At 41.4% G+C, this 23,047-nt stretch overlaps 2 protein-coding genes across 7 annotated transcripts; one reads left to right on the top strand and one right to left on the bottom strand.

Annotated features, from left to right (window-relative positions):
* Positions 1 to 901: 901 nt before the first annotated feature.
* si:ch211-225b11.4 (thyroid adenoma-associated protein homolog) lies at positions 902 to 17,631 on the bottom strand. Of its 4 annotated transcripts, none has more exons than XM_046034969.1 (31): positions 17,499 to 17,631; positions 14,401 to 14,581; positions 14,233 to 14,319; positions 14,122 to 14,149; positions 13,878 to 14,026; positions 13,654 to 13,776; positions 13,427 to 13,547; positions 13,059 to 13,204; positions 12,871 to 12,955; positions 12,658 to 12,794; positions 12,173 to 12,370; positions 11,356 to 12,085; positions 9,857 to 10,009; positions 9,554 to 9,663; positions 9,312 to 9,472; positions 9,054 to 9,223; positions 8,788 to 8,952; positions 8,549 to 8,697; positions 8,280 to 8,417; positions 8,095 to 8,199; positions 7,791 to 7,991; positions 7,552 to 7,702; positions 7,055 to 7,307; positions 5,963 to 6,199; positions 5,615 to 5,885; positions 4,248 to 4,436; positions 3,051 to 3,310; positions 2,774 to 2,938; positions 2,433 to 2,699; positions 2,140 to 2,342; positions 902 to 2,039 (listed from the first exon to the last, which is right to left on the bottom strand). In XM_046034969.1, exons 2-31 carry the CDS (start codon positions 14,437 to 14,439, stop codon positions 1,792 to 1,794), a joined length of 5,439 nt encoding a protein of 1,812 aa, XP_045890925.1. In that variant the 5' UTR covers positions 14,440 to 14,581; positions 17,499 to 17,631; the 3' UTR covers positions 902 to 1,791. The 4 variants fall into 4 exon arrangements, with proteins under 4 accessions (XP_045890925.1, XP_045890923.1, XP_045890922.1 ...); XM_046034967.1 differs by lacking the exon at positions 17,499 to 17,631 and adding an exon at positions 14,685 to 14,849 and having other exon boundaries at positions 5,681 to 5,885; XM_046034966.1 differs by lacking the exon at positions 17,499 to 17,631 and adding an exon at positions 14,685 to 14,849.
* Positions 17,154 to 22,322, top strand: tctn2 (tectonic family member 2). Of its 3 annotated transcripts, none has more exons than XM_046034971.1 (18): positions 17,154 to 17,312; positions 17,514 to 17,627; positions 18,311 to 18,381; positions 18,560 to 18,761; positions 18,853 to 18,953; positions 19,052 to 19,251; positions 19,353 to 19,473; positions 19,566 to 19,719; positions 19,827 to 19,910; positions 20,000 to 20,125; positions 20,216 to 20,290; positions 20,374 to 20,472; positions 20,560 to 20,677; positions 20,764 to 20,867; positions 21,036 to 21,183; positions 21,276 to 21,419; positions 21,554 to 21,642; positions 22,008 to 22,322. In XM_046034971.1, the coding sequence occupies exons 1-18, from the start codon at positions 17,213 to 17,215 to the stop codon at positions 22,127 to 22,129; spliced, it is 2,172 nt and encodes a 723-aa protein (XP_045890927.1). In that variant the 5' UTR covers positions 17,154 to 17,212; the 3' UTR covers positions 22,130 to 22,322. The 3 variants fall into 3 exon arrangements, with proteins under 3 accessions (XP_045890927.1, XP_045890929.1, XP_045890928.1); XM_046034973.1 differs by having other exon boundaries at positions 21,282 to 21,419; XM_046034972.1 differs by having other exon boundaries at positions 20,000 to 20,122.
* Positions 22,323 to 23,047: the final 725 nt, after the last annotated feature.

The raw sequence follows: 23,047 nt of genomic DNA on the forward strand, positions 1-23,047 counted from the left end.
GAAACTCAGCACTCTCAGTAACGATAACGAATGCTTTTATTAAGCCAGATGGTCTTTTTCCACTTTTATACACACGTTGCTTTTTGCGGTTTTGCCTTTTTTGAAATTTCCAACTTTGTTTTCAAGGTTGAGGCAGAAGGCATAATATTGCATACATTGTTCAAACAGAGTCTGATAGATTAAAAGTAAAAGAAAAATTATTATGTCTGTTTTTTCATTGAAACTGTGCATATGTATTCAGGCATACTGACAGGATGTCAAGAGCTCTAGCTACATTTCCATTTGTATTTTAAAGGGTCTGTGCTATGAAGCTTTGTCTTAAATTACTTGTGAATCTATGAAACTGTATTATATATGAATTAGATTTTTTGGCAACAGCCACAGCCATGTTTAATCAATAATTGCATAGTGTAGGCGTCATTAAGTGTGGCATAATTCGAATTTAGTGAGAATTCCTGTGGATTCAAGATTTGTTTTTCCCTATAACGTTCATTATCTAGCATTAGCTTGTTTTCTGCATCAAGAATATGACAACAACCACCTGCAGCTTCCTTTGAGACACATGTTAATCTCGTAGAGCTCTACACACCAGGCGTTAATGTAGGTGTGGATCAAAGGGAAGTACATTGCATAAGCTTTACATATGAATCATTAATACAAGCTTAATGTCATAGCTGTTGCATAATCTACATGCTCACAAGCACGCACAATGGAAACCTCAACTGAAATAGAGGTACCTTATGTATGTCTAGAGGTATGTGAAACAGTGAAAACTGTAACAGCTGGTTTACAGTCAGATGTTGATAAATTGGTTTAGATACCGTCTACTTTGAGAATCTGCAATTTAATCACCTCTGACAGTACCACATCAAAAGGAAATAAATGTTGAGAGGATACAATAAAAACTTGCATACACATTTAATTCATAGCTTGTACAAACTCTGTCATGTCAGTGTTTGTCTAATACTGAGATCCATCTCAAACAAAAGCAGTGGGCTATCTGATGACGCAAGACTGCTTTAGTGTGCGGTCCGTTGCGGAGCAACTGCCAGCTCTCTATCAGATCCAGTCAATCATCTCCAGCCCTCATGTGGTTGGAAAATGGACACTTATCCAGGCAGCAGGCCTCTAATGGAGCATTAAAACATCCACTATATTCCCCTGCTGGGCACCAAGCAGCCCATTTCTCCAGATGCTTCTGCATTACATCACTGCATCAGTCTGAGTGCTGCTACTGTTGCTGCTGAAACATGGCAAACATACAACTCAGAACAAGAGAGGACAGGAGCACTGCTCGAGGAATAAGAATGACTATATTGCTTAGGGTAATGGTGACCATAAAGACAGATCTCTAGGCTAGTCTGCTGGCTGTACCTCTGTATAAAAAAAGCTTTATTCCTGTAATTAAAAGTTTCCGAAAATATAACTTTATAAACTCTTATTTAGAAAAACACTGCAGCAAAAACTGGCCACTGGAGCTTCTGAGGGATAACTGTTTTACTACACTGCTCTCCTCATGTGCACATGGCACCTAATACCCAATGGGTCTCTATTCTGAATAGGTAATATGATGATGGACACATCTGACTGAAGTCACTGAACTCTTACATAACCTAGTCTGCCAAGTGCTGGTGTACTGTAGCTTCAGCAGTTGCAACACTCCCTAAAGACTAAGGCTGCACATTTAGATGGCATAAGCATTCCTGAAATATCCACAGGTAATTTCATCCCGGGCTTCATCGGCCAAAAGGCTTTGCTCATTGAGTGTACAGAAAAAGGCCCTCCGTTCCGTCATAGTGGCAGCTCTCCAGCCACGGCAGCTGTCACAGCAGAGGGAAAGTGGACACCGTTCTGGCTGAGAAGACTACAAACTTCCTGTAAACACATGTGCAGGGATGAAGGATCACAAAGGTGCTGTACATTATCACATGTTTTCAACAGCCGGAGGAGAAAGGCAGCCCTGGTGAACAGGCCGCACAGAGTGCTGTGGAGAAGGGGGTCCATGAGGAGAGCAAGCCAGGCCGGGGTCAATGTCTCATCTAGAGAGCAAGAATAAATACTCACATTGTAACATTTAGACATCACATATTCATTTGTCAAACACATTCTTATTTTCAGACTGACACGCTAATGTGGTACCTGGCTGCAGCTCTTTGCAGAATGCGAGGCTGTCCAGCACCTGTGCAGCACTCTCCTCTGCCCATGCAGTCAGGCTCTGTGCCAAAGCAGAGGATTCAGAGTATTTTTCAGCCATCTGCAGCAAGTAAGGCAACACATGTGCAGACATCACAGAGGGCTCCGCAAACACATTGGCCTCATCCTGCTCATACAGACTGGAACACCTAAATACGAGAGCAATAATAACAGTTAAGCAACACTCAGGCAGGGTTGGTCTTTTTGTACAAGTGTATCGATTCAGTGAGGTAACATACCCAGTCTCTGAGGCCTCTCTCAGCACAGATCTGAGGTCAGACTGAGGCAGGTTACACAGCAACACCTCCAATGTGCCTGGAGTATCCCAGCATTCGTCCACCATCAGGTCTAGGAGGCGCGGCAGAGCCTGGTTGACCTGCATAAGGTAGACGCTCCTCTGGCTTTCTCCTCTTCTCACATGGTGCAACATGGAGGTAAAACAGGCCGCTTTCGTCCTCACCTGCTGGCTTTGGTCCTGCAGCAAGTACAGACCCGTGTTGATCAACCTAAACCAGAACGAACCGTTTTAATTTCTGTCTGTCATCATATCATTGACAACACTGTTTGACTTCATCCATACCTGATCTTGATGGCAGGCAGAGTGCTGTGCTCTGTCAGGCTCATTAGTGGAACTCCAGCCACACACAGAGCTTCGGCACACGCCATCCTGAGTAATTCTGGGGCATCTGGGGACCGCTGGCACTCCAAGACGTTACACCAGCGCTGGAAGACGGATATCTTTGAACTGATTTGCACAAAGATAAGAAGAAAGTCAGAGCTGCAGGTAGATGTTGCTGGTATGTGACTCTATACTGAAATAAAAAAAAAGAAAAATAAGATGATAAAACAAGTAAAACCTGGAGTCTGAGCACTGAGAAAGCAGCAGACTAGCAGCATAAAGAGCTTGGGACAGAAACTCGGGCCCGCCTCGCCGGTCCTCCAGGTCCCCAAGAAACAAATCCAGACACTCAGGCAGAATTGGCTCCTCCAGTGGGGCTGACTGAGCAAGATGTGGGAGTAAAGTAGAATCACCTCCGGCCATCACTGCTACAAGGGCTGCAAGGTAGGTCCTGCGGTACTCCACACTTTGGCTCAACAATGCCTCCCTCAGGTTTGACTGAGGATAAAGAGCATTAGTATAGTCCTTTGATCAATTCAAATGATCAATGTGCTTTTGGTGGCTCTCAGTAGGAAACATACAAGAGACTGCACAGAAACAAGAAAATTCTGATATGTATGGAAAAAAATTTAAAGCTTTCAAATTGTTTTTAATCACACAGTAATGTCAAAAATTATGAAAATATAAACAGCAACGCGAGTACAATACTACACTATTTTGGTGGTTTCCATTGGTTCAGTTCCAACAATCCAAACACCTTGTGCAGTTCCTATTTTCCTAGTTTAACTGACAATCCCATAACATGTTTCTCGTGTTACTGTTACTTACAATTTACAGTGCGCAGTGCCGTTGTGTTATTTCTAAACATCTTTTCATTTACCATTACTACAGTTAAACTAACTCTGATCCATGACAGCAGGGTTCCCACGTATATGACGTAAGGGTAAACAACTACTGTAAAATAAATGACTAGGCAACAAGAACAGTAGTCCCTATCTTTGTCTGCATATATGCATTATCACATGTTATCAAGCTTGTTTAAAAGAAAGTCAATTAAACACTTAACAGGATATACATGGGACAGCACAACTGGGTGCTCTAGATAATGTAACATGCTGGAGGGATAATCTAAATGACCTACATGAACAGGAAATAATAAGGACAGAAATCCTCAAACTGACTGTACTTAAGTCTCCTTGATGACAGAACATAATAGATTATACACACACCCTTATGTCAGAGGAAAAAAACATCTCCAGCCAGATTTCAGCCTCAGATGGCTTTATATTTAAGCCTATCTTTGCTTCCTCAATTTCCTCACATTGTGCTCTAAGAAGGTCGTTATACTGAAAGCTGTTGGACGGGTTTTTGAAAAGGCTGTTTCCTTGTTGTTGTCTGGTTAATGTTGAAGTCTGGGGAGCAGATTATGTCTCACCTGCAACACCCTTTGGATCACATCTTTCAAACTGGTCTGTTGCAAACCCCGCCCATCCACCACCCACGTAACCAATGAGAGCCTCAGATCAGGGCTCACTGCAGAGAAGTTGTACCAGATTTGACATGCCCACTTAAGATCTGCACATAGAAAGTGGATGGCTTGCTGATGGAAGGAAGACAACCCAACCTGTGGAGATGAAATAGATAAAGCATTAGAAAAAATATCTGTTGGGCATCCTGGTAACCCCTGAATACTTGATTTAAAGGCCCTGAAAACTAATTTTCTCAACTTACTTTGAGGGATAGGGCCCTAATTTTCTGTTAAAGTTGGAACAACTTTTATTCTAAACTACTTTTGCGCTACCTCGCAATATGTTTTGTGTTACTTTGATGTAGGGCTGGGTAATTAAACAATAATGATAATTATCCCGATATAATTTTCCTCAATAACAATATAACAACTGTTCAATAAATGTTTGATATAATTAATTTGAATCACGAAAGAATTAGCGCTTCATTTTTCTATTAAGATATTTATTTTGTTGAGGAAAGGGACTGAAAAAAGATTTCACTTAATTTTGCTTATGTATATTTGTTAAAAGAAAGATTTTTTCAATATTGTTTTACCTCAGATTTGTTAAGTGATCCACTGTTTGGTAAGTGTCATGTTCTGACCATAAAGAATAGTTTGAACCACAATTAACCATCTGTTTTTTTCAACTTTCACAAAGGTGCAAAAATCAGCCATTAAACTTAAAAGAAATAATGATATGACATTTATTGTGATTTATCATGATATGGAATGATATATAATTTTTTATCGTGATAACATTTTTTGAAATATTGCCCAGCCCTACTTTGATGTTATTTTTAAATGAAAATGTAATGTTATAGAGAAATACTTAATATTTTAGGCCAGGCTTTAAGGACTCTAAGATCTTGAGTATCTCTGTATTACAGTAAATATTCTTGACTAAATTAGCAACAATTAGATTCACAGTTCTTAGTTTTAGGTAAAAACATTCTTGCGTTTTATTTATGAGTTTAATGCTCTAAAACGTAGCTTATCTGCTTCATCAGGGATGTGTGGATGTGGTTTGATCACATCTGATTAGCAACATAACAAACAAAATGGCATCATCAGATAGTGATGAATCCTAATTGGTATACCTAAATACATGACATCATGTTTTGTCCAACACCTGCCCACTTAAAACCAGTGAGAATGGCACAGAAAAAAACCACACAGGCACAGACATTTTGCATGTGAAATAATCTAAACTGTTCGAACTTTGGCAGAAAATGTTGTGTTCATATGTGAACACATTGATTACAGTAAAATACTGATGCATTTAAGACACATACCATGTAAATGCAATGTCCCCGGTTTGATTCCGGGCCAAGGACCTTTGCTGCATGTGTGTCACACACCTGAAGCTCCCGTTGAGATGTTTGGAGGTCATGTATGAGTGTGTCCCGGAGCTTTGACAGGTAGGTCTCGCAGCAGAATCTTCTTAGTGAGTCGGCCACTGCGATATAGGCTGCTCTCACTAGGGGGCAGCGTTGGGTTTCAGTCACCAGCCACAGCGAGGCATCCACCCTGCTCACCACCTTGCACAGGTCAGGTGAACGGGCACTGGGAATAGAAACACAGCGGGATTTCAAAGCCTGAAAGTGTGTGATGAAGGAATAAACAGATCTTTTAAGTCTCACCTGTCTGTGCTGAGTGCTCTCTCTAGAATAGCTTTGATTTGCAGCAGCTGTCCGTGGAGCCGGTTGTGACAGCAGTGCTCCTCTGGACTGGGCAGTTGAGCCGCCAGTTTGATGAGGATGTTCATGTACTCTGAGGGGGGAGTCAGGGCAACCAAAGCCTTGGAGGCCATCACTCTCACACTGTAAATGGGACTGGCAGACAGCTGGAGTAAAGGAGGCAGGAAGTCTGACAAAGCTCTGGCAGAAGAAAACCAAAGACATTCACTCTCAACTTAGTCCTTCCCCACACCTTTGTATGAATACAGTATAAAATGCCAAACTATTAAAGGAATAGCAGAGATTTAGATGAGAAGATCGATACCACTCTCATGTCTGTCCATTCAACATGAAGCTTCCGCCGGCAGACGGTTAGCTTAGCTTAGCTTAGCATAAAGACTATAACAGGGGGAAACAGCCTGGCTCTGTCCAGGCTTAGTTCACTAACTAACAAGTTATATCTTGTTTGTTTAATCAGTACAAAAAAAGTGTAGCATAAAAAATTTACAAGTTCACAGTTTTCCTGGGGGTTGTATGCTGGACCATTTCAGGATAAATTGCGAATTGTCAACTGTTGTCATTTTTATGAACAAACAAGATATAATGTGTTAATAAAATATAAAATACTTTATTTTAAAAAAGGAAAATATAACGTGGTGTTTTTTTTTACTTTTGGACAACCACAAACCAGCGCTTTCCGCGTTTCCAGTCTTTGGTCTAAACTAAGCTAGCCGGCTGCTAGCTCCAGCTACATATTTACCGTACAAATAAGAATGTCATTGATCTTCTAATCTTTTCTCTTGGAAAGAAAGCAAATATCAAACAATTCCTTTAACCAGTGGTCCTCAGTCACACTATTAATGTGAAAGAATCTTTTTCTTAAAATCAGCTATTTTTTTGTTAAGCTCCTCCTTCACTGGTAAGGTGAACAAATTATTGAATACACAGGTCTAAAATTTGGTTGGAATAAGAACCTACATACTAGATGAAAACCACTGCTATAAAGAATTATAACAATTATTATTAACTGCCAAGTAACAAGTAAACCATAATCACTCTGTTGAGTCTTGGACACCAGGCTGGAGTTGGGCTAACAGAGTGAGGACAGGGTAGAGCGAGGGTTGGAGGTGCAGCTTGGCCTCATTAGGTGGACCTTGGAGGTCTTGCGCTGCCCCTTTCAGCTCGCCCAGAAGGAAGGGCTGGAGTGCAGAGTAGTGGAAGAAGAAGGCAAGGGGGGACATGCCATGCTGGGTGGGGCCAGCCTCTTCACTGCTGGGCCGCTGGCCGAGCATTCGCGAGCACAGAGAACCTGGAAGATTTTAATTAATGTTGCATTAGGGGTATTTTTTAGACCAGATATTCAATTAGTTAATTAGTCAAAAGAGAGAAAATTCATTTTCTGAATAAATAATAACTGATTTTCTTGCCATTTTAAAGACTAAACAATTAAAACATTTAATCAAGAAATGAATGGGTAGATTAACTGATAAGCCATGTTTCATTTTACAAATTTGGACTTAAAGTAAAGTTAACTAAATGTGCCTGTGTCTTACTGTAAAGTTGCAGGGCAGCATTCCTCATGACCCAGCAGGGAGAACTGAGCAGAGTGAGTGACAAGATGGCAACAGCAGGAGCAAACTGAAGGACAGCTACTCCCAGACCTGAGCCACGCACCAGGGCCTGCAGAGTGTGAACCGCACACACCTGTAATGGAAAGGAAAATGATGTAACCACATTTGCCTTTGTGGTTAAAAAGACCAATACCCTCATTCTTATGGCTGTGTCTACAAACCTGTGGGAGGTCCAGTGTTTGGTCCCAGTTCTCAGGTAGAGGGGTTTTGGCTGTCTCCAGTAAGGTTTGCATACTGTGGGCTAACAGTTGTTTTGCTTTGCTGGCTTCCCCTGCTGACACAACACATAGGATGAGCATAGGCAACCCCGCAGCCCGCCGGGTCACTGATGTGGAACGAGGGGACTGCACAACCTGCAATCCCTAGAAAGAGACATGAGAGAAAATGCATCTATAAGCCTGGAGTCCAGCATCTCTGTTTATTAATAAAAAATGGAAAAATACATACACACGTGTCACCACTCACTTGTTTCAGTATTTGGGCCGGGATATCCTTGAGATCTGGATCATTGCTGCTTAATAGAGAGGCACAGAACTTGGTAAAGCCGACACAGCATCCCTCTACTGCCCCCTGGTGAAGAGAAGTGTGTTTTTCAGAGAACAGGAGCAATGACGTGACTTAATGCCTCTAAATGGATTTATAAAACTTACCCAGTGACGGCATTTGAGGAGAATACTTTTGAATACTTTTGATGCTTTCATTAGATCCTCTTTTGTTAGAAGGCACTTGCTGGGTTTGGATTCTGTGAGAATTCTCTCCACCAAAGAACCTAAAAAGATTCCTATTTCCTAATGAGAAAACATGAAAGCAAGTCATGTTGAGAAAAAAATACACACGCAGCAAACATGCTAAGCTAAACTGCCAGTCCTTTGCCATGTTGAGATAATTTTGGTTAATGGTGCTTCTGGTTCTGTTTTACCTTAAGGGAGACCCAGCAGCAGGTGAGAACGAGGCTGTGCTCTTCAGACAGCAGGACACACTCCTCTCCATCCCCTTGCCCTCCTCCAGACGCTTGGGCTATTAGAGAGCTGATGGCATTTCCCATATCACAAAAAGAAGGGGGGGCATCTGATACAGAGGAGAGCAATTTCCTGTGTGGTCTCATAAATAAATCTGAAATGTCATGTAATTCATCCCCAAATCGGTATTGTTTCTTACCCTTTTCAGTGGCACAAGCATCCTGGTCGCCATACAGAACACCCAACAGCAGCAGAGAGATTTTCTCCAGCAAGCCCAGCACCTCAGTGGTCAGACTGTGATCAAGTATGTCACAGACACTGCTGGGTGCCTCAAGCAAACACCTCTGAAGTGCACTTAAAACACCTGGAACATAATTCGTGACAGGATTTAAACAACTGAACAACATTTTCTAGGGTTGAACATAATTTATGGTGGATGTTAGTGCTGTACATCTTAAGTCTCACCGTGTATAGGCTTGGTTCTGGCAGCAAGCATCATGTCAGCCTTGGCTGTCAGGTAGTGCTCCTCCAGCTCCTTCACCAGGAATCTGACCATACAAGAGCCCTTTTGGTTACTTCCACTGCTGACAGTAATGTTAGTGCTCAGCCTGCAGTCCTCAGGCTGGTCTTGTGATCTACAGGTAGAACAACAACTGATGACTGCTTATCCTTCAAGGCTAAGGCATAACTCCGAACGAGGGCATGTAAGGAGGCACGGCTTACTTATGAAGGAGGACCTTCGTCATAAGTGCTCCCATCTGAGCCTCCTGCACCCGAGGGCTGCACAGAAGCTGTTTGGTTCGCGCGAGCAGCACTGCAGCGATATCATCAGGAAATCTGGGTGGGAAAAATCTCAACAGTAACCCAGCTGAGAGCTCCCGGATCTGTAAAAGAATAAAAATATCCTTTATCTATTCTCTAAAATATTTTATCTGCAACCCTTGAGGCAGTTAAGGCAGCTGTACCTCATTTGTAGAATCTTCTAAACAGCTAATAAGGACCAGCTGTTTTGTCCTGCAGATGAAATCCCACTGTCCTCTTTGTCTGGCACAGTTAGTAAGACACCCCATGTTTGCTGCAAATTGAATTCATGAAGTGTTTAAAATTCCAAGCTAAAAAAATGTAAAACTATTATTTACACATAGTACCTAATATTGACGTCATACAGTAGTATATAGAATACATTTGGGGTTTTTTTATGGGGGGGGGGGGGGGGGGGGGGGGGGGGGGGGGGGTGGCCATCTTTCACTGTTTTTTGCCAAACAGACCTGGAGGTTGCCCCTTCTTTTTGTCTGGGCTCCAGGTGTCCGTGCAGGTCTCCAGCACTGCAGACAGCAACAGCAACGCAGTCTTCTTCCTCTGATAACTGTGTCCTGGTGCCAGATAGCTGTATGGAAGTTGACCCAACCATTCGACAAACCCTACATGACACACAAAGAAAAAAGTGTTGATGAAAAGAAAATAGATTTACTGAAAAAAGACAGAACTCTACATTGCAAATAATCCACCAAAGGCAGATATTATTAGGGCCAGTAGCCTTATTTGTCATCCCCTTCCCCTTGATGTATTAAATCATTCAGAATTGTAGTGCAATTTCAAGTTAGGTACAGGTGATTAAGCCTCCATGAGATCTGTTAGTTGTTTCACTTTGCTTTAAAGCGTGGTACTGCAATAGGATACCCCAACTGCAACAAGTCAGTTCGTGAAAAGTCTTCTCCTACATATTCCACAATGAACTCTAAGTGCTATTATTGCAGACAGCAGACCATGTAAAGTTATAGAGCAGGTTCCAAACCTCCTCTGGCAATAACATCAGCACAAAAACTGTGCGCGGGAAGCTTGGCATGGGTTTCCATGGCTGAGCAGCTGCATGCAAGTCTTGCATAACCAAGCACAATGCCAAGCATCTGATGGACGAGTCTGGGTTTGGCGAATGCCAGGAAAACGTTACCTGCCTGACTATGTGGTGGAGGAGGGATATTGCTGTGGGGTTGTTTTTCTGGGGTTGGCCAAGGCTCCTTAGTTTCACTGAAGGGAAATGTTAATGCTTCAGCTTGTCAAGACATTTTGGAAAATTCTGTGCTTCCAATGTTGTGGGAACAATTTGGGGGAAGGCCCTATTCTGTTCCAGCATGACTGTGCCCCAGTGCACAAAGCAAGGTCCATAGAGGTATGGTTGGAATACTTTGGTGTGGAAGATCTCAACTGGCCTGCACAGAGCCCTGAACTCAACCCTATCGAACACCTTTGGGATGAACTAGAATGGAGATTGCGAGCCAGGCCGTCTCGTCAAACATCAGTGTAAGACCTCACAAAATGTTCTTCTGGATGAACGGGCAAACATTCCCACAGACACATTTCCTAGTAGTGTGGGAGCTGGTATAGCTGCAAAGAGGGTACCAATGCCATATTAATGCCTATAGATTTAGAATGGAATGTCATAAAAGCTCCTGTAGGTGTAATGTGGAGCTGTGTCCCAATGCATTTGTCCATAAGGGCTGATTGCAGGACTAAGTATTCCCTGTAGGTTTCTATTTTTGATTTAATTATTAGTATTTTACCTCTATCAATTTAAACAAAATAATTCAACATTCAACTGTGAACAACAGGTGTACTGGAAAACAGAAAGGTAGTAATTTAGTGAGCATTAGTAAGGAATATAGGAATGTATACCTGTCAGTATGGACAGTATGATAAATGATAATCAGTCTGTAGAGTAGAACATTTCATTGTTGGGGATTTTGTATCAACAGCTGTCATATCTCACCTATTCCCTGATCCAGCATATCCCGTGCCCTCTCTGAATGGGTGGCATCTCCTTTCTTTTTGCCCTTCTGTCCTCTGATATGTGCCAAGCAGCTGTCTCTGATCCGAACCAGAAATCTCTTCACACTGGCCTGAAAATGTTGTCGAAAAGGCGAGGACTCGCAGTTTAGGTTCTGAGGAATAAACGTCCTCATTATTGACATCTCCTCTGCGGTTGGAGTGTCTTTGGTCTTTGGGCTGCAGCAGAGGAGGTTGAGAGCAGCGAGACGGACTTTGTCATTTGCTGATCCCAGAGCTAGCTGGAGGGTTTCAAGGGTTAAGCTCCCCTGCAGAGCCCAGGGAGAGCCTCCAGTCACGGCTCGATAGGAGCTCATGATGCAGGCCCAAGCGTGGAGGTGGCCAGGGCGGACTGGGTCCAGGGAGGCCAGGAGAGGATCCACAGCGGAGGGGAAGACTTGAAAGGTGCAGGGTAATAAGTGTATTGAGCTGTTGTTCTGTAGAAGAGTTGCATCAGACGTCAGTGCCTCATGAAGCACGGGCCGCCAACGCCTCGCCCACTGATTGGCCAGCTCCAGCTCAGTGCGTGAAGCAGAGTTTTGTGAGCCATCACACAGCTCTCGTCTCTGCTGCTGGATCAAGCACCTGTAAAGCTCCGATCCACATGGCGTCAGGTGATTAGTCGACAAGCACTTCAGGAGATGATTGGGTATTTCAGCATAATGATCCAGCACCTGATCGATTAAAGAAACATCGAAGTCATCATGACCACGACTGACAACATTATAACAGTTAACAGTGTAATAACACTTAACCCTCACCATGTCAGAACCCAGATACGGCAGTAGGGCACAAAGGCGATGATATTTGGCTTTGGCTTCCCATGGTAGTTTGATTATTCGCTGAAGTAGAGTAAAATAAAGAGTCTTCTTTGTGTCACTGAGCTGCTCACAGTCCATCTCATAGATGTCCAGCAGCAGACAAAAGGCACTGCGCACAAAGTCCGACACACCTTCCACCTGCCAATGCACAGTAAACAGACATCAGTGAGCCGTCATGGCAGTAATACATATTTAAATAATTTGAGAAGCTAGCAAGCTAATGTTAATAAAGCTAAAATTGCATTGTTTAGTAATGCCACGTAGGATAGATTAGGATAACGTCAAGCAAACGTTCTTAGAATACTGTAAACTAACCTGCATTATTTGGCTTTCCATTGAGTTTACAAAGTCAAATAATGTCCCTTTACTTAAATGTTTTTCAGGTTTTTGAATTGCAATGAAAGTATGATGTTAACATGACTTACTGGGCTTTCTGCATTGGTCCAGATAATGTGAATGAGCTCTTGCTGCAGGCTGCTGTTGTCAGGCAGAAGGCGAGCGCCCGTCTTCTTCCACATATCAGCCAGACACTCTTTAACTTTCTTCAGCCACAGTGTTAATACTGCAACAGCATGTCATAATTGAACAGGCGATATTTACATTGACGCACATGAATAAACAACCGGGACATTACTCACCTTCGAAGGCAAAGTAGTGACAACCCAGCTTCTCCTCACACAAAGTGGAGACCAGAGGAAACAAACCGTTCAGCAGTAAACACGTCTGAAAAGAAGGGAAATATGGATTTTTGTGATGAAAGCAAGCACAACCAAAGTAAAATGTGTGTTTTTTGTTTTTTTTAAAGTGAGCTTTTAACTATATTCACTTCTTTGGCATCCACGTGTGAACTGAGCAAGATGTGAGGTCGACAGCAGGTCAGGAGGCCCCTGCTCACAGCCAGCCTATCCACGCCGTCCTTCCCAGTGGGGTTGCACTGTACCTGGAGAGCACCAATAGTCAGCAGCCAGGGCTCTGAGAAATAACAGGGATAAAAGCTATTCTGTCAGGAATCTCTAGGCATTCACAGTCATTTGTAGAATTTGTAGCATATATAGTTTTTATGCTTTTTTGGATATAACTCAAAATGAAATGGGATACAAAGACTACATCCATGTACATGGCCACATACCTGGGTCAAATTCCAAACTGTGATTTGCTCATGCCATTTGTCCAGCAGTGTCTGTGGTTACCTACCTAGGTGAGAGACCTGTAACAGACTCCAGGCAGCAGCTTCTCCAGCTGTGCTCTCTTGTGCTGTGTTGATCAGCATGGCCACAGCAGTGCCTGCCAAAAGACGAGTGTCCCTGTTGCAGCTCTGCAAGGCAGGACACACTGACTGATTAAGACCAAGCAAAGGTAACGACTAAAAATGTGTCTATCTTTTGAATAAGTGACACTGAACTAATGCATTAATGAGAAACCTGTCCAAGTATTATGTTCATTAGAGCCTGCAGGATCGTCTGCACTGGTGGTCCCCCATGCTCCTTGTCCCACACTAGAGGAGCCACTTCATTGGACAACAGCTGAAATATTTGCAAACACACCTGCGGAGATCACAGTTCTCAGGTCCGTCACAAAGATTACACAACAAGTCCGTGATGAATGCAATGGACTGATTCAAGAAACACAGCTGCTCTTCACGTACCTTGACAGCAATGTAACAAAGCGGTCCATCTCTCAATGATTCTTGTTGCAATGCAACAGGGAAAAACTCAGACAATTTAATCAGCAAGGAACGGTATGACTCTCGCCACACTTCACGACCAAGAGCGCTGTCTTCCAGGAACATGCAGGCTATAAAAGGTAATAACAAACAACAATAAGTTATTAAGTTGAGTGATAAAATGTGTGACATACTGTAAAACAAATAACCTCCAGCTAGCACCAACCTCTCTGCTGATCCTCAAAAGACAATATCTGAAAAGACGACACGGTAAAAGTGATCTGCAGTGCCTTTATGCAAATACATGACAAACACAAGTGAAATGAGAGCTCTGTACCTGGTCAGTCTGGACGATGGAGTGCAAACAGTTGTGGATTTCTCTGAAAACCATTGGGTGGTCCACCTTTGCCAAATGTTGCAACATCTGTCAAACAAAGATGAAGCTTTAAAGAGATTCCGTTTTGTTTTAAGAATCGTACAGTGAACAGACATATTGAGGGCTGACCTGGTCAACTTTACGACAGGCTGTGGAGATGTTGACCATCTGCAGCTGCACTGAGATGAGGAGTCTGACAAGAAGCAGGAGGTGGCTCTCCTCTAAAACATGAAGCTGTGCCTGTGGAATTTGTCTCAGCAGCTGGACAGCCTCCTCTAAACAGCGCTCCTTACATCTTTTCACACTACTCCTGTTCATGCAAGCATAATTATACGGTCATTATCACACTTTACTTAAAACAAGTGTGACAAATACAGCATGTTCTCAAACATGCTACGGTTACCGGTACCAACCTGGAGGATTCAGACAATTTGTCAATAAAGAGCCCGAGTGTTTGGCTAACATTTTCAGGGGCTTGATCCTGGGCGATCACACAGTCTTGCAGCCTTGTCATAAGGTCTTCAAACGACAACATTGTTTTATTAACACTGTACAGAGCTGTAACGCTGTCGGACACATTGGCAGCACGCTCGCAGACTGGTCACGTGATTTAACTACTTCTATTATTCTTGGAACAGCAGTCATCATAGAATTACAGCGACATGCTGCCACCTAGAGGTAGGTAGTCAGTAAGATTTATTTCAACTGCATTTTGTTTGCAAAGCATCAAAGATACCCAAAAGGAAATCGCATCACACAAGACAACACGTTCAAGATGCAAATATCAGTGAAGTAGAAGGTATCTTAATTAATAGTTTTTTAACTTAGTAATTAAAAAGATTACACATTAAGAACTTGAAGCCACTGTTTAGCCTTTGCTTTATAGGCATAAGAATTTTAAAGTAGCGAATGTATGTGTAGGGGAGACCGGGTATGGTTGTAACATGGGGAGAGTTGTAACAACACCAATTCCACCAATTAGAGATAAGTTAGGAGTTAGGTGATCATTTCAGTATTTACCTACTTCATCTGAAAAGAGGTGCATTCAGAATATATAGAGAAAATGATTTTGAAGTAGGAAAGTAAAGTTTTTGACCAAGACCATTTTTGTTTAGCATCTATACTATTGCAGATAGAATTGTTTGACTTATATTAGATTGAAATATAGTTTCTCAGGCAACATGTGATGCATTTTTTCCTTTCTAATTTCAAACCACTATGGTAATACAGCTAGCTAAACATTGACTGACAGGGGTGGGGTGGGTTTTAACACTTCTTTAAGAAGTGTTACAACTATCCACGATACATAGAACTAGGTACTTTCTTGATTTTAATATTTCCCAGATTGCCCTATGCAGTCTGGGCCCACCAAGCCCGCATTCCGGGGTTACCAGCATTAATTTGTCAGCACTGTGACCAGTACTCCCCATTCACAAGTTGTACACATGTTCGTGTGTGTCGTCACTCTACCTTTTCCATACTTGGTCTCCGCCGGTGGAGAGGGTAGAAAAGTGTATGGGCAGCTTGTGAGAAGTGCCTGTGCGCAAGGAAATGTCCAAAGAGTAGGCCAAAAATATAGAAGTGCTGGTACGTACCGGTGAACACCGGCCCACTTCAAGTACTGACTGTGACTCTGAATAAGAATATAGACACATTGACACACATACACACACTCACCTCTTTTTAGTTAGACCTAAGGATGCACATGAGATGTTCTTTAATTAATTACATTTTAGTAGTATTTATTAGGTATAGTTTTAAGTAAGTTTATTCTATAGATAGGCTACATTTACATACACATACTGTCCATGCGCATGGGTCATCAGACAAAGTCTGTTACAGCAAGAGAGAAACATTGTTCTTTTATATAACTACCTGTTTTGGAAGCATTTCATATTGTGTGGCATCTATTTTTATTATTATATTTGACATCAACTCACGAGGTCTGTGATATTCTTGTAAAGGATTGAATTGGTGCCATTTGTAGTGAACAAATGTGGGTACTTTGTATAAAAATTTGAGAACTCTAGCTAAAAAAAATCAGTGAGTTATAGTTACTGAAGCAAAAAGCGTTACAACCATATTCGGTCTCCCCTATGTATATTATGTGAATCTAGCTCTGGTAGTATGATTATGGATCGTACGGCGCCTGGGGAGCAGTTTGGGGTTCAGGGCCTTGCTCAGGGGGCACCTTCGGCATAGGTCGTGCTGCACTTGATCCGGCAACTCACCGGTTTCCAAAACAAGTCCTAATAGACTGAGCTAATGCCGCACCAAATTTCTGTATACTCTTTTCACTATAGCTACATATATTTATTTATGCATCTATTTATCTATTTTATGCAAAAGGGACAGTGCACATTAATGAACATCTCTACGTGCATCAATGTAAATATGCCAGAATTAACCAGAAGGCTATTTTTCATCTGTAGTCCCCGGTCAGTCCAATAAAAGAAATAGTACACTACACTACAATATAAAAGACAATCATTATGTTTCACTATGTAGATCATGAACTTGTTACCAAAGTAAATCAGTTATAAGGTGACAGTAATCTGTTGTTAAGTGCAGGATGTTATGCATTAAAGTTCTATTCAAGCATTGAAGTGCCATTCTATGCAATCCAATTTAATGTATTAAAGTGCTCAATCAGTGCATTAATGTGTTGCACCATGTGCGGGACCCCATAGCAGGGTGTCACTCTAACTGTACTCTTTTTATAAATAGTCTGTATATAAAAAGGCATGATGCCCCACTGAAGTGCAGAGTGTATTAACCACTCCAGGTCAGACGAGGTCGCTCTTTCATGTAAGTATAATTTTGTTTCTCTTGTTCCCCCAGAACAAGAACTTTCCTAGGCTGTGATTCGTTAAGATCTGCGTTGCCAAGACTTCATTAACAGTTTACTAATATGTTGACCTTATAATCTGAAGTGGACCAAATGGCTAACGTGGTTGATTTATTCTTTTCTCTGTCCATTTCACGCCAGGTGACACGTGTTTTACTTTTAATTTCCTTGGCTCACACTCAAAACATTGTCGGTAAGACCTTAATATATGCGCACAATTCATCCAGTTTTTACATTATAATAGCAAACCTAGCTAACGCAGCTAACGCAAGAGCTAGTTAGAAGGCAGTCGTGCTAACGTTAAAAGTTACTTCAGTTGAATTACTTATAAAATATTTGTATAAAGCTGATACACGGAGCAGTTAAAAGAAATGTTTACCATTATGATGAACAGTTTTCCAGCCGTCATATCTCACTGCAACTGGACCGGCAGTCACCGCACTATTACTCGGAAACACGTCGGACATCTCCCTGAACCTGAGAAGAGTTTCTCCATCCAATACAACAGGTAAAAGCTATAAAGACTTCCTGTTGCTCTACCTTTAGCATCATATGTGGTTCCGTTTCTGCCAAAACTAAGAATTGCTGAACAATTGTCTGTGTGCCTCCTTGTCATTGCATCTCATTATGGGACTTGTTTTCTATTGTTTGCCAGTTAAGCTATGTTTTCTTTTCTTGCTCTACCAGATCATGACCTGATGAATTTGTGATGGTTTCTATTGAAATGAGTGGTGCTTGGAAATATTTTGTTCCCAGAATATACCATTCTTAAGTTTAGTTGCATACAAAAAGAGAGATAGTCGAGGATCTAAGGCCAAAAGTGGAGAGGCTCAGTTCAAATTTGATGATATTGTTATCCTTATTTCCAGAGATACATGTGATAGGGCAGATGCTGTCCCTTTTGGAGAAATCCAAATTTTCGGTATTTTCGGTTTGGGGGACGGTCCTAACATCAACCAAATAAACTAATTTCACAACCAACCATTACAATACACCCATCCACTTAAACAACTAGACACATTAAACTTATGAAAAAACAAGGTTGTGCTTTGTTCTACCTCAGGTAGGGGTATCTCAAAAACTAAAGCCTTTTGGGGGGGATTTGTTCCTCTACTAAGACGGAAGGCAATGATGTGGCTACTTTTTGATTGTATTTTAGATTTGTTGGTTGATGATGGTTTGCTTTTACAGGAAGCATTGGTCCTCCATCATGTGTAGCTGAGGTAACACAGTGGGTGCTCACAAGGGAGCAGGTGGGAAAGGTAAGAAGCCAAGAAGTGAACAGTCATTTTCATCATATTCACAGATATTAATGCTAAAGTTAGAGGTAATTAGACATGGTGTATAGTTATAAAAACCTCCCACAATTAATAGAGCCGATATTATAACCTGAACATCTGTTTGTCTTTTTGCCACATGTTTGTTTTATTTTGTGCCCAGACTGCAGTTAGAGTTCAGCTGACACTGGAGAAAAATCTGCGTTTGTGTCGTCAGAATGAGACCGACACAGACTGCTGTCCAAAGCCACTGTGTGTCCTGGAGGCCCTTCAGGTGTCTGCCTGTGTGGGCGGCACACCTCAGGCGTCACTGCTGATCCAGGCCAAGATACATGCCCTGTTGGTTCCTGCTAATGCTGGATCTGGTAATTCAAATGAATGTACCATCGTGCTAACGATGTAAGCCCTTAGAGGGTGCCACCTTTCTAATGAATATAAATCTCCTGTCTATTTAAGATAATAAAACAGTCATTCCAAACCAAGTGTACCAACCACTCGGCTCTTGTCCCTGTGACCTCACGTTCAGAGCATGTGACGTACGCTGCTGCTGTGACAAGGTATTTACATCGCTCACATTATTACATTCTTTTAACAAAAGTGCATTTTATGCAATTGTATTCATCAACAATAACTTAATTGTTTTTCACTCTAACAGGATTGTTCCATTGAGGATTTGAAGCTGTTTGTGTCCCACTGTCTCCCAGGGCCTTTTGGTGGACAGGTCTCTCCCACTCCAGATTATCAGTGCTCTGTGCAGTCCTCTGAAAACTCCCCGGATTGGTTTCCATTTTTGTGTGTCAATTCTTGGCCTGAAAACAACCCTTACCTTGGACTCTTTTACCAGGGAGACACAATGTGAGACATTATTGTTGTTTTGTTGTTGAATGTTATAAGTTAATGTATGAAATTTTGTGTCATTTTTTTAATCATTGATCATTGACCTTTAATTTGTCTAGTACACCAAAGCCTGGCCCTTCCTTCCAACAGCCTGTTTTGTCAGCTCCAGTGCCAGTTAATGTTTATATTCAAGGAAGTCCCATTTTTACATTAAACGACCAGTACTTCACTATTCCTCAGGTTAGTTGTGTATATGTTTTTTTTTAGATTCTATTTTACTTTGTATGTGTTGCCCTGTAACAACTAATACCTTGGATATTGCTGTTCCACAGAATGTGCTCGGGCAGTGTGTAAACAATGCTCCTGTAGCATTTTTGGAAAATTTCAATGTCAAGTGTGTTACTCTGCTACGCTCCTGTCCAACTGCATCTCCCTTACGGACATTATCAACGGCTTTGGGGATTAAAGTGAAGAATGGGCAAGGGGGTATGTTTTACCTGCTAAACATACTGTAGCAAGGCTTTGCTATGTTCGGGAGATCTTTGACTCCGTGTGTCTTTAATTTTTGGTTTATTTTTTGGGATGTATTCCAGGTGATGTTGCAGTGGAGGTAATTGATGAAGTGGCAATTGACTTGACTCAGTTTATATCAAGTGCAGATGCTGTTACCTTTTCAGGTATGGAGATTACAACATATCATCATTATTATAACAACTTAAACTGACATTTAACCCTAATGCTGAAGTTTGTTCATTTTTCTCTGAAGGTGAGAGGCTGGTATGTGAGAATGTGACAGTAGCGTTGGATTACGAATTCTATTGGAAAGGAAATGGCATCACAAGTATCACACTGACACGCACTGTCGGGACCGTCACTTTAAATAGTAGTAGTAAGTGAAATGATTTGGAATATCTCCAGTCATAGTGGATAGATATGTTTGATGTCGCTTGGGCTAATTTTTGCGTTTCTGTCTCCTGAACAGTGGCGTTAACTACAAGGTATTCTGCTGTGTTTCTGAATGGAGAATTCATAGCTCAGCCCAACTCAGGGAACCCAGGTGAGAGCAAGTGAAATAGTGAAATTAATTGGTCTGAAAATAGTTCACAGTAGCTGTTACAGTGGGTACATTTTAAATGACAGGTTATCAGGTGGGAAGGCCTGTTATTGCTGGAATTGTGGACACTTTGGACAATAACACAGGATCAATACAGAGGACGTCAATCAATCTTTGGAAACCAGGTAAAACCCATTAAGTCATGTTGTTGATTACTGGCTCACTGCATGTAGCGTAATGGTCCCAACACCATTTTCTGATCTGGTTAACAGTAGGTGATGGACTCTGTTCCACTGCTGAGAAGAAACCAGTTCTGTATGGGGAAAATTCAACATCAGGATGTCTGCTACCTGTCAGCCGACAAAATCTGACTCAGTGTAACCTTGTGAGGTCAGTAGCTCAGCACAAGTTCACGTTTGATCTTTATCTCTATGTATTTATGCTGATGTAAAATATAATATGTTTTTTTCCTTCAGAGAGACTGTGTCTTCTCTCCAGGCAGCTTTGATTACAGCCACATATGTGGCAAAGCGTGGAAACCCAGATCCTCTTACTATGACAGACTGGGTGAACATAAGCTGTAAGTAGATGGTGCAAAGAAACAATTCATGCAAAGTTTTCTGTTTGCTATAGTTTAAACCACTTACACAGTTTTATTTTAACTTGTAAAGCAAATTGTCTAATGTTCTGCCAAATCATTTTCCTTTTCATTATAACTAAATGTTACCACACAACATACAAATCCCAGTTGTGACACTCAACTCAAGCACAACCACGGAGGACACCACCAGTTCATGCTATGGGATTCCATCCCACCAGCATATCCATGTTTGGAGTCTTATCACTGGCATAGTAGGAGGCCTACCTCAAAGGGATATCCGTGCTTTGCAAGTCAGGTGTGGATCAGGTCTATACTCATTGCAATGCACAGTGTAAATTGTATTCTTAATTCAAGAGGAGATGCTAATCATTGTAAGATATCATATAGCTACAGTCTGTTCCCCTGGGCACTGGATTGTGGAGGAGGTGACGTCTCTCCATGTTTGGACCCAAGGGAGACTCGGTTGTTCCCCATCACCTCTTCAGTCACCTTTACTGACATTCCTATTAACACAGGACCACCAAAAACCAGGTGCTTCCTCAGTCAGCAAATCTGCCCGCATTTAGAGGGTTGTTACGTGAGCCAAATAAATTACTTCATGTATGAGCTGCCTGACTGATTCTAACCTAGAGTGTGATGGGTTTTGTTTTTTACTTTTCACCCAGGTTTCAGATTAACTTCACAGAGTATGACTGTAACAGGAATGATGTGTGTTGGCCTGAGCTCGCCTTCCCCATCACCAAGTATTACACAGGTGGGAATTTATCTAGTCCTAGGAAATCTGTCCAGTATTTTATTGTTTTAGTGTTAGTTGATCAGTAAATTGGAAATTGTGTTGATGTAAAATGTAATTAGATCATTGTTTCCACCATGCCATCATCAGAGCCTTATGAATTTGTTAAAAAAAACAATGAAGCAGCTTAATGTCTAAATTGCATCAATATTTAATGTAATGTGCCTTTAAATGCAACAGTGAGTGCACTTGATCCCAGAGTGTACCATTTGAATTAAAAAGAAAAGCCATTCCCATATCCCACAGCTGTGAAACATAAGTACAAGAAACACTGCTCAAGTATAACAATGTATACTACTCACTTATTTTACCTTTACCCTCCCCAGGTGAGACATATTCTCAGTCACTGGCTAAGGGCCTTATCTTGGTTTTCTTCTTTATCACTGCCTCCATTCTTGGGACTCCATGGAGACAAATCCGACAGGCATGGAACTGTGCCACTCACTAAATCTCTGAGAAAAATGTAGAGGAACACACACACAAACTAATGGGAGCGTGAGAGGCTGAACAAGATGATGTGTTTAAATGTCACTGAAATGTAATTACACCTTTCTCAATTTGATGTTTATAGTATGTTTGTGGGAATGTAAATATTAATAAATATTGGTGCACCATTTTGTAATAAAGATATTTTTCTATGACTTTTTTTCCACAGCATTCTTATTGATTTGAAAGGTTTGAAAAGCTTTCAATCTGAGTTATATCCCACCGTTCAGTTTGTGTTTTTATGGAGTGCCACAGGGACTTTGGATCAATGTTTCTTCAGGTTTGAGATGTTCCCACAAGCGATCATCACGCACAAGCACAGTATTGTTTCAGTGTTATGCAGACAACACTGAATCTAACATAGCTGCTGCTCTTTATGATTCTAGGTAGCAAAAACAGGAATAAGGTGTTCACAGATAAGTATATAGAACAGTATACAAATATATAAGAGAATTAACAATGTTGCCAGGGGTGGTCTATATTATGTAAAGATGCTAAAAGAGAGCCATATGGTTTTACAGCCTTTTAGTTATTGCTTTTAAATATTACAACCTCATGGACAAAAAGTACAAAGTTATACAAAGTTTGCCATTAGAATGAATACATTTATTATAAAGTACTTATATTCTTTGACTTTAATAAAAACAAAATGCCATATTTTCCCTCCTCAATGTAAAATCTCTATAAATATGGTCAATGAAGAATCTGCTGAAGTTTTGCCATAATTTTCTGGTTACTAAGATGTATCTCATGTGTCTTGTCTTCTTGGTTTACCCCATTTGCATCTTTTTCTTAGTGCCTCCTTAAAGAAAAAAAAAAGCTTTATACAACCTGGGTCTGTGGTTTTTGCCCTGGGCAGTCTGGTTAATCCGGTCGTGAT

The sequence above is a fragment of the Micropterus dolomieu genome, linkage group LG21 (assembly GCF_021292245.1).
Source record: "Micropterus dolomieu isolate WLL.071019.BEF.003 ecotype Adirondacks linkage group LG21, ASM2129224v1, whole genome shotgun sequence".
Lineage (NCBI taxonomy): Eukaryota > Metazoa > Chordata > Actinopteri > Centrarchiformes > Centrarchidae > Micropterus > Micropterus dolomieu.

What these genes read in the sequence shown, in the direction of transcription:
- si:ch211-225b11.4 (XM_046034966.1), bottom strand. Translation starts at nt 14,806, where the DNA reads ATGTTGTCGTTTGAAGACCTTATGACAAGGCTGCAAGACTGTGTGATC. An exon ending in TTTTGAGGATCAGCAGAGAG is followed by an intron (nt 14,027 to 14,121) that starts GTTGGTGCTAGC and finishes TACCTTTTATAG; the next exon opens with CCTGCATGTTCCTGGAAGAC. An exon ending in CTGCCTGCCATCAAGATCAG is followed by an intron (nt 2,700 to 2,773) that starts GTATGGATGAAG and finishes GTTCTGGTTTAG; the next exon opens with GTTGATCAACACGGGTCTGT.
- tctn2 (XM_046034971.1), top strand. Translation starts at nt 17,213, where the DNA reads ATGGCTAACGTGGTTGATTTATTCTTTTCTCTGTCCATTTCACGCCAG. An exon ending in TCCTGCTAATGCTGGATCTG is followed by an intron (nt 18,762 to 18,852) that starts GTAATTCAAATG and finishes TGTCTATTTAAG; the next exon opens with ATAATAAAACAGTCATTCCA. An exon ending in TACGCTGCTGCTGTGACAAG is followed by an intron (nt 18,954 to 19,051) that starts GTATTTACATCG and finishes TCACTCTAACAG; the next exon opens with GATTGTTCCATTGAGGATTT.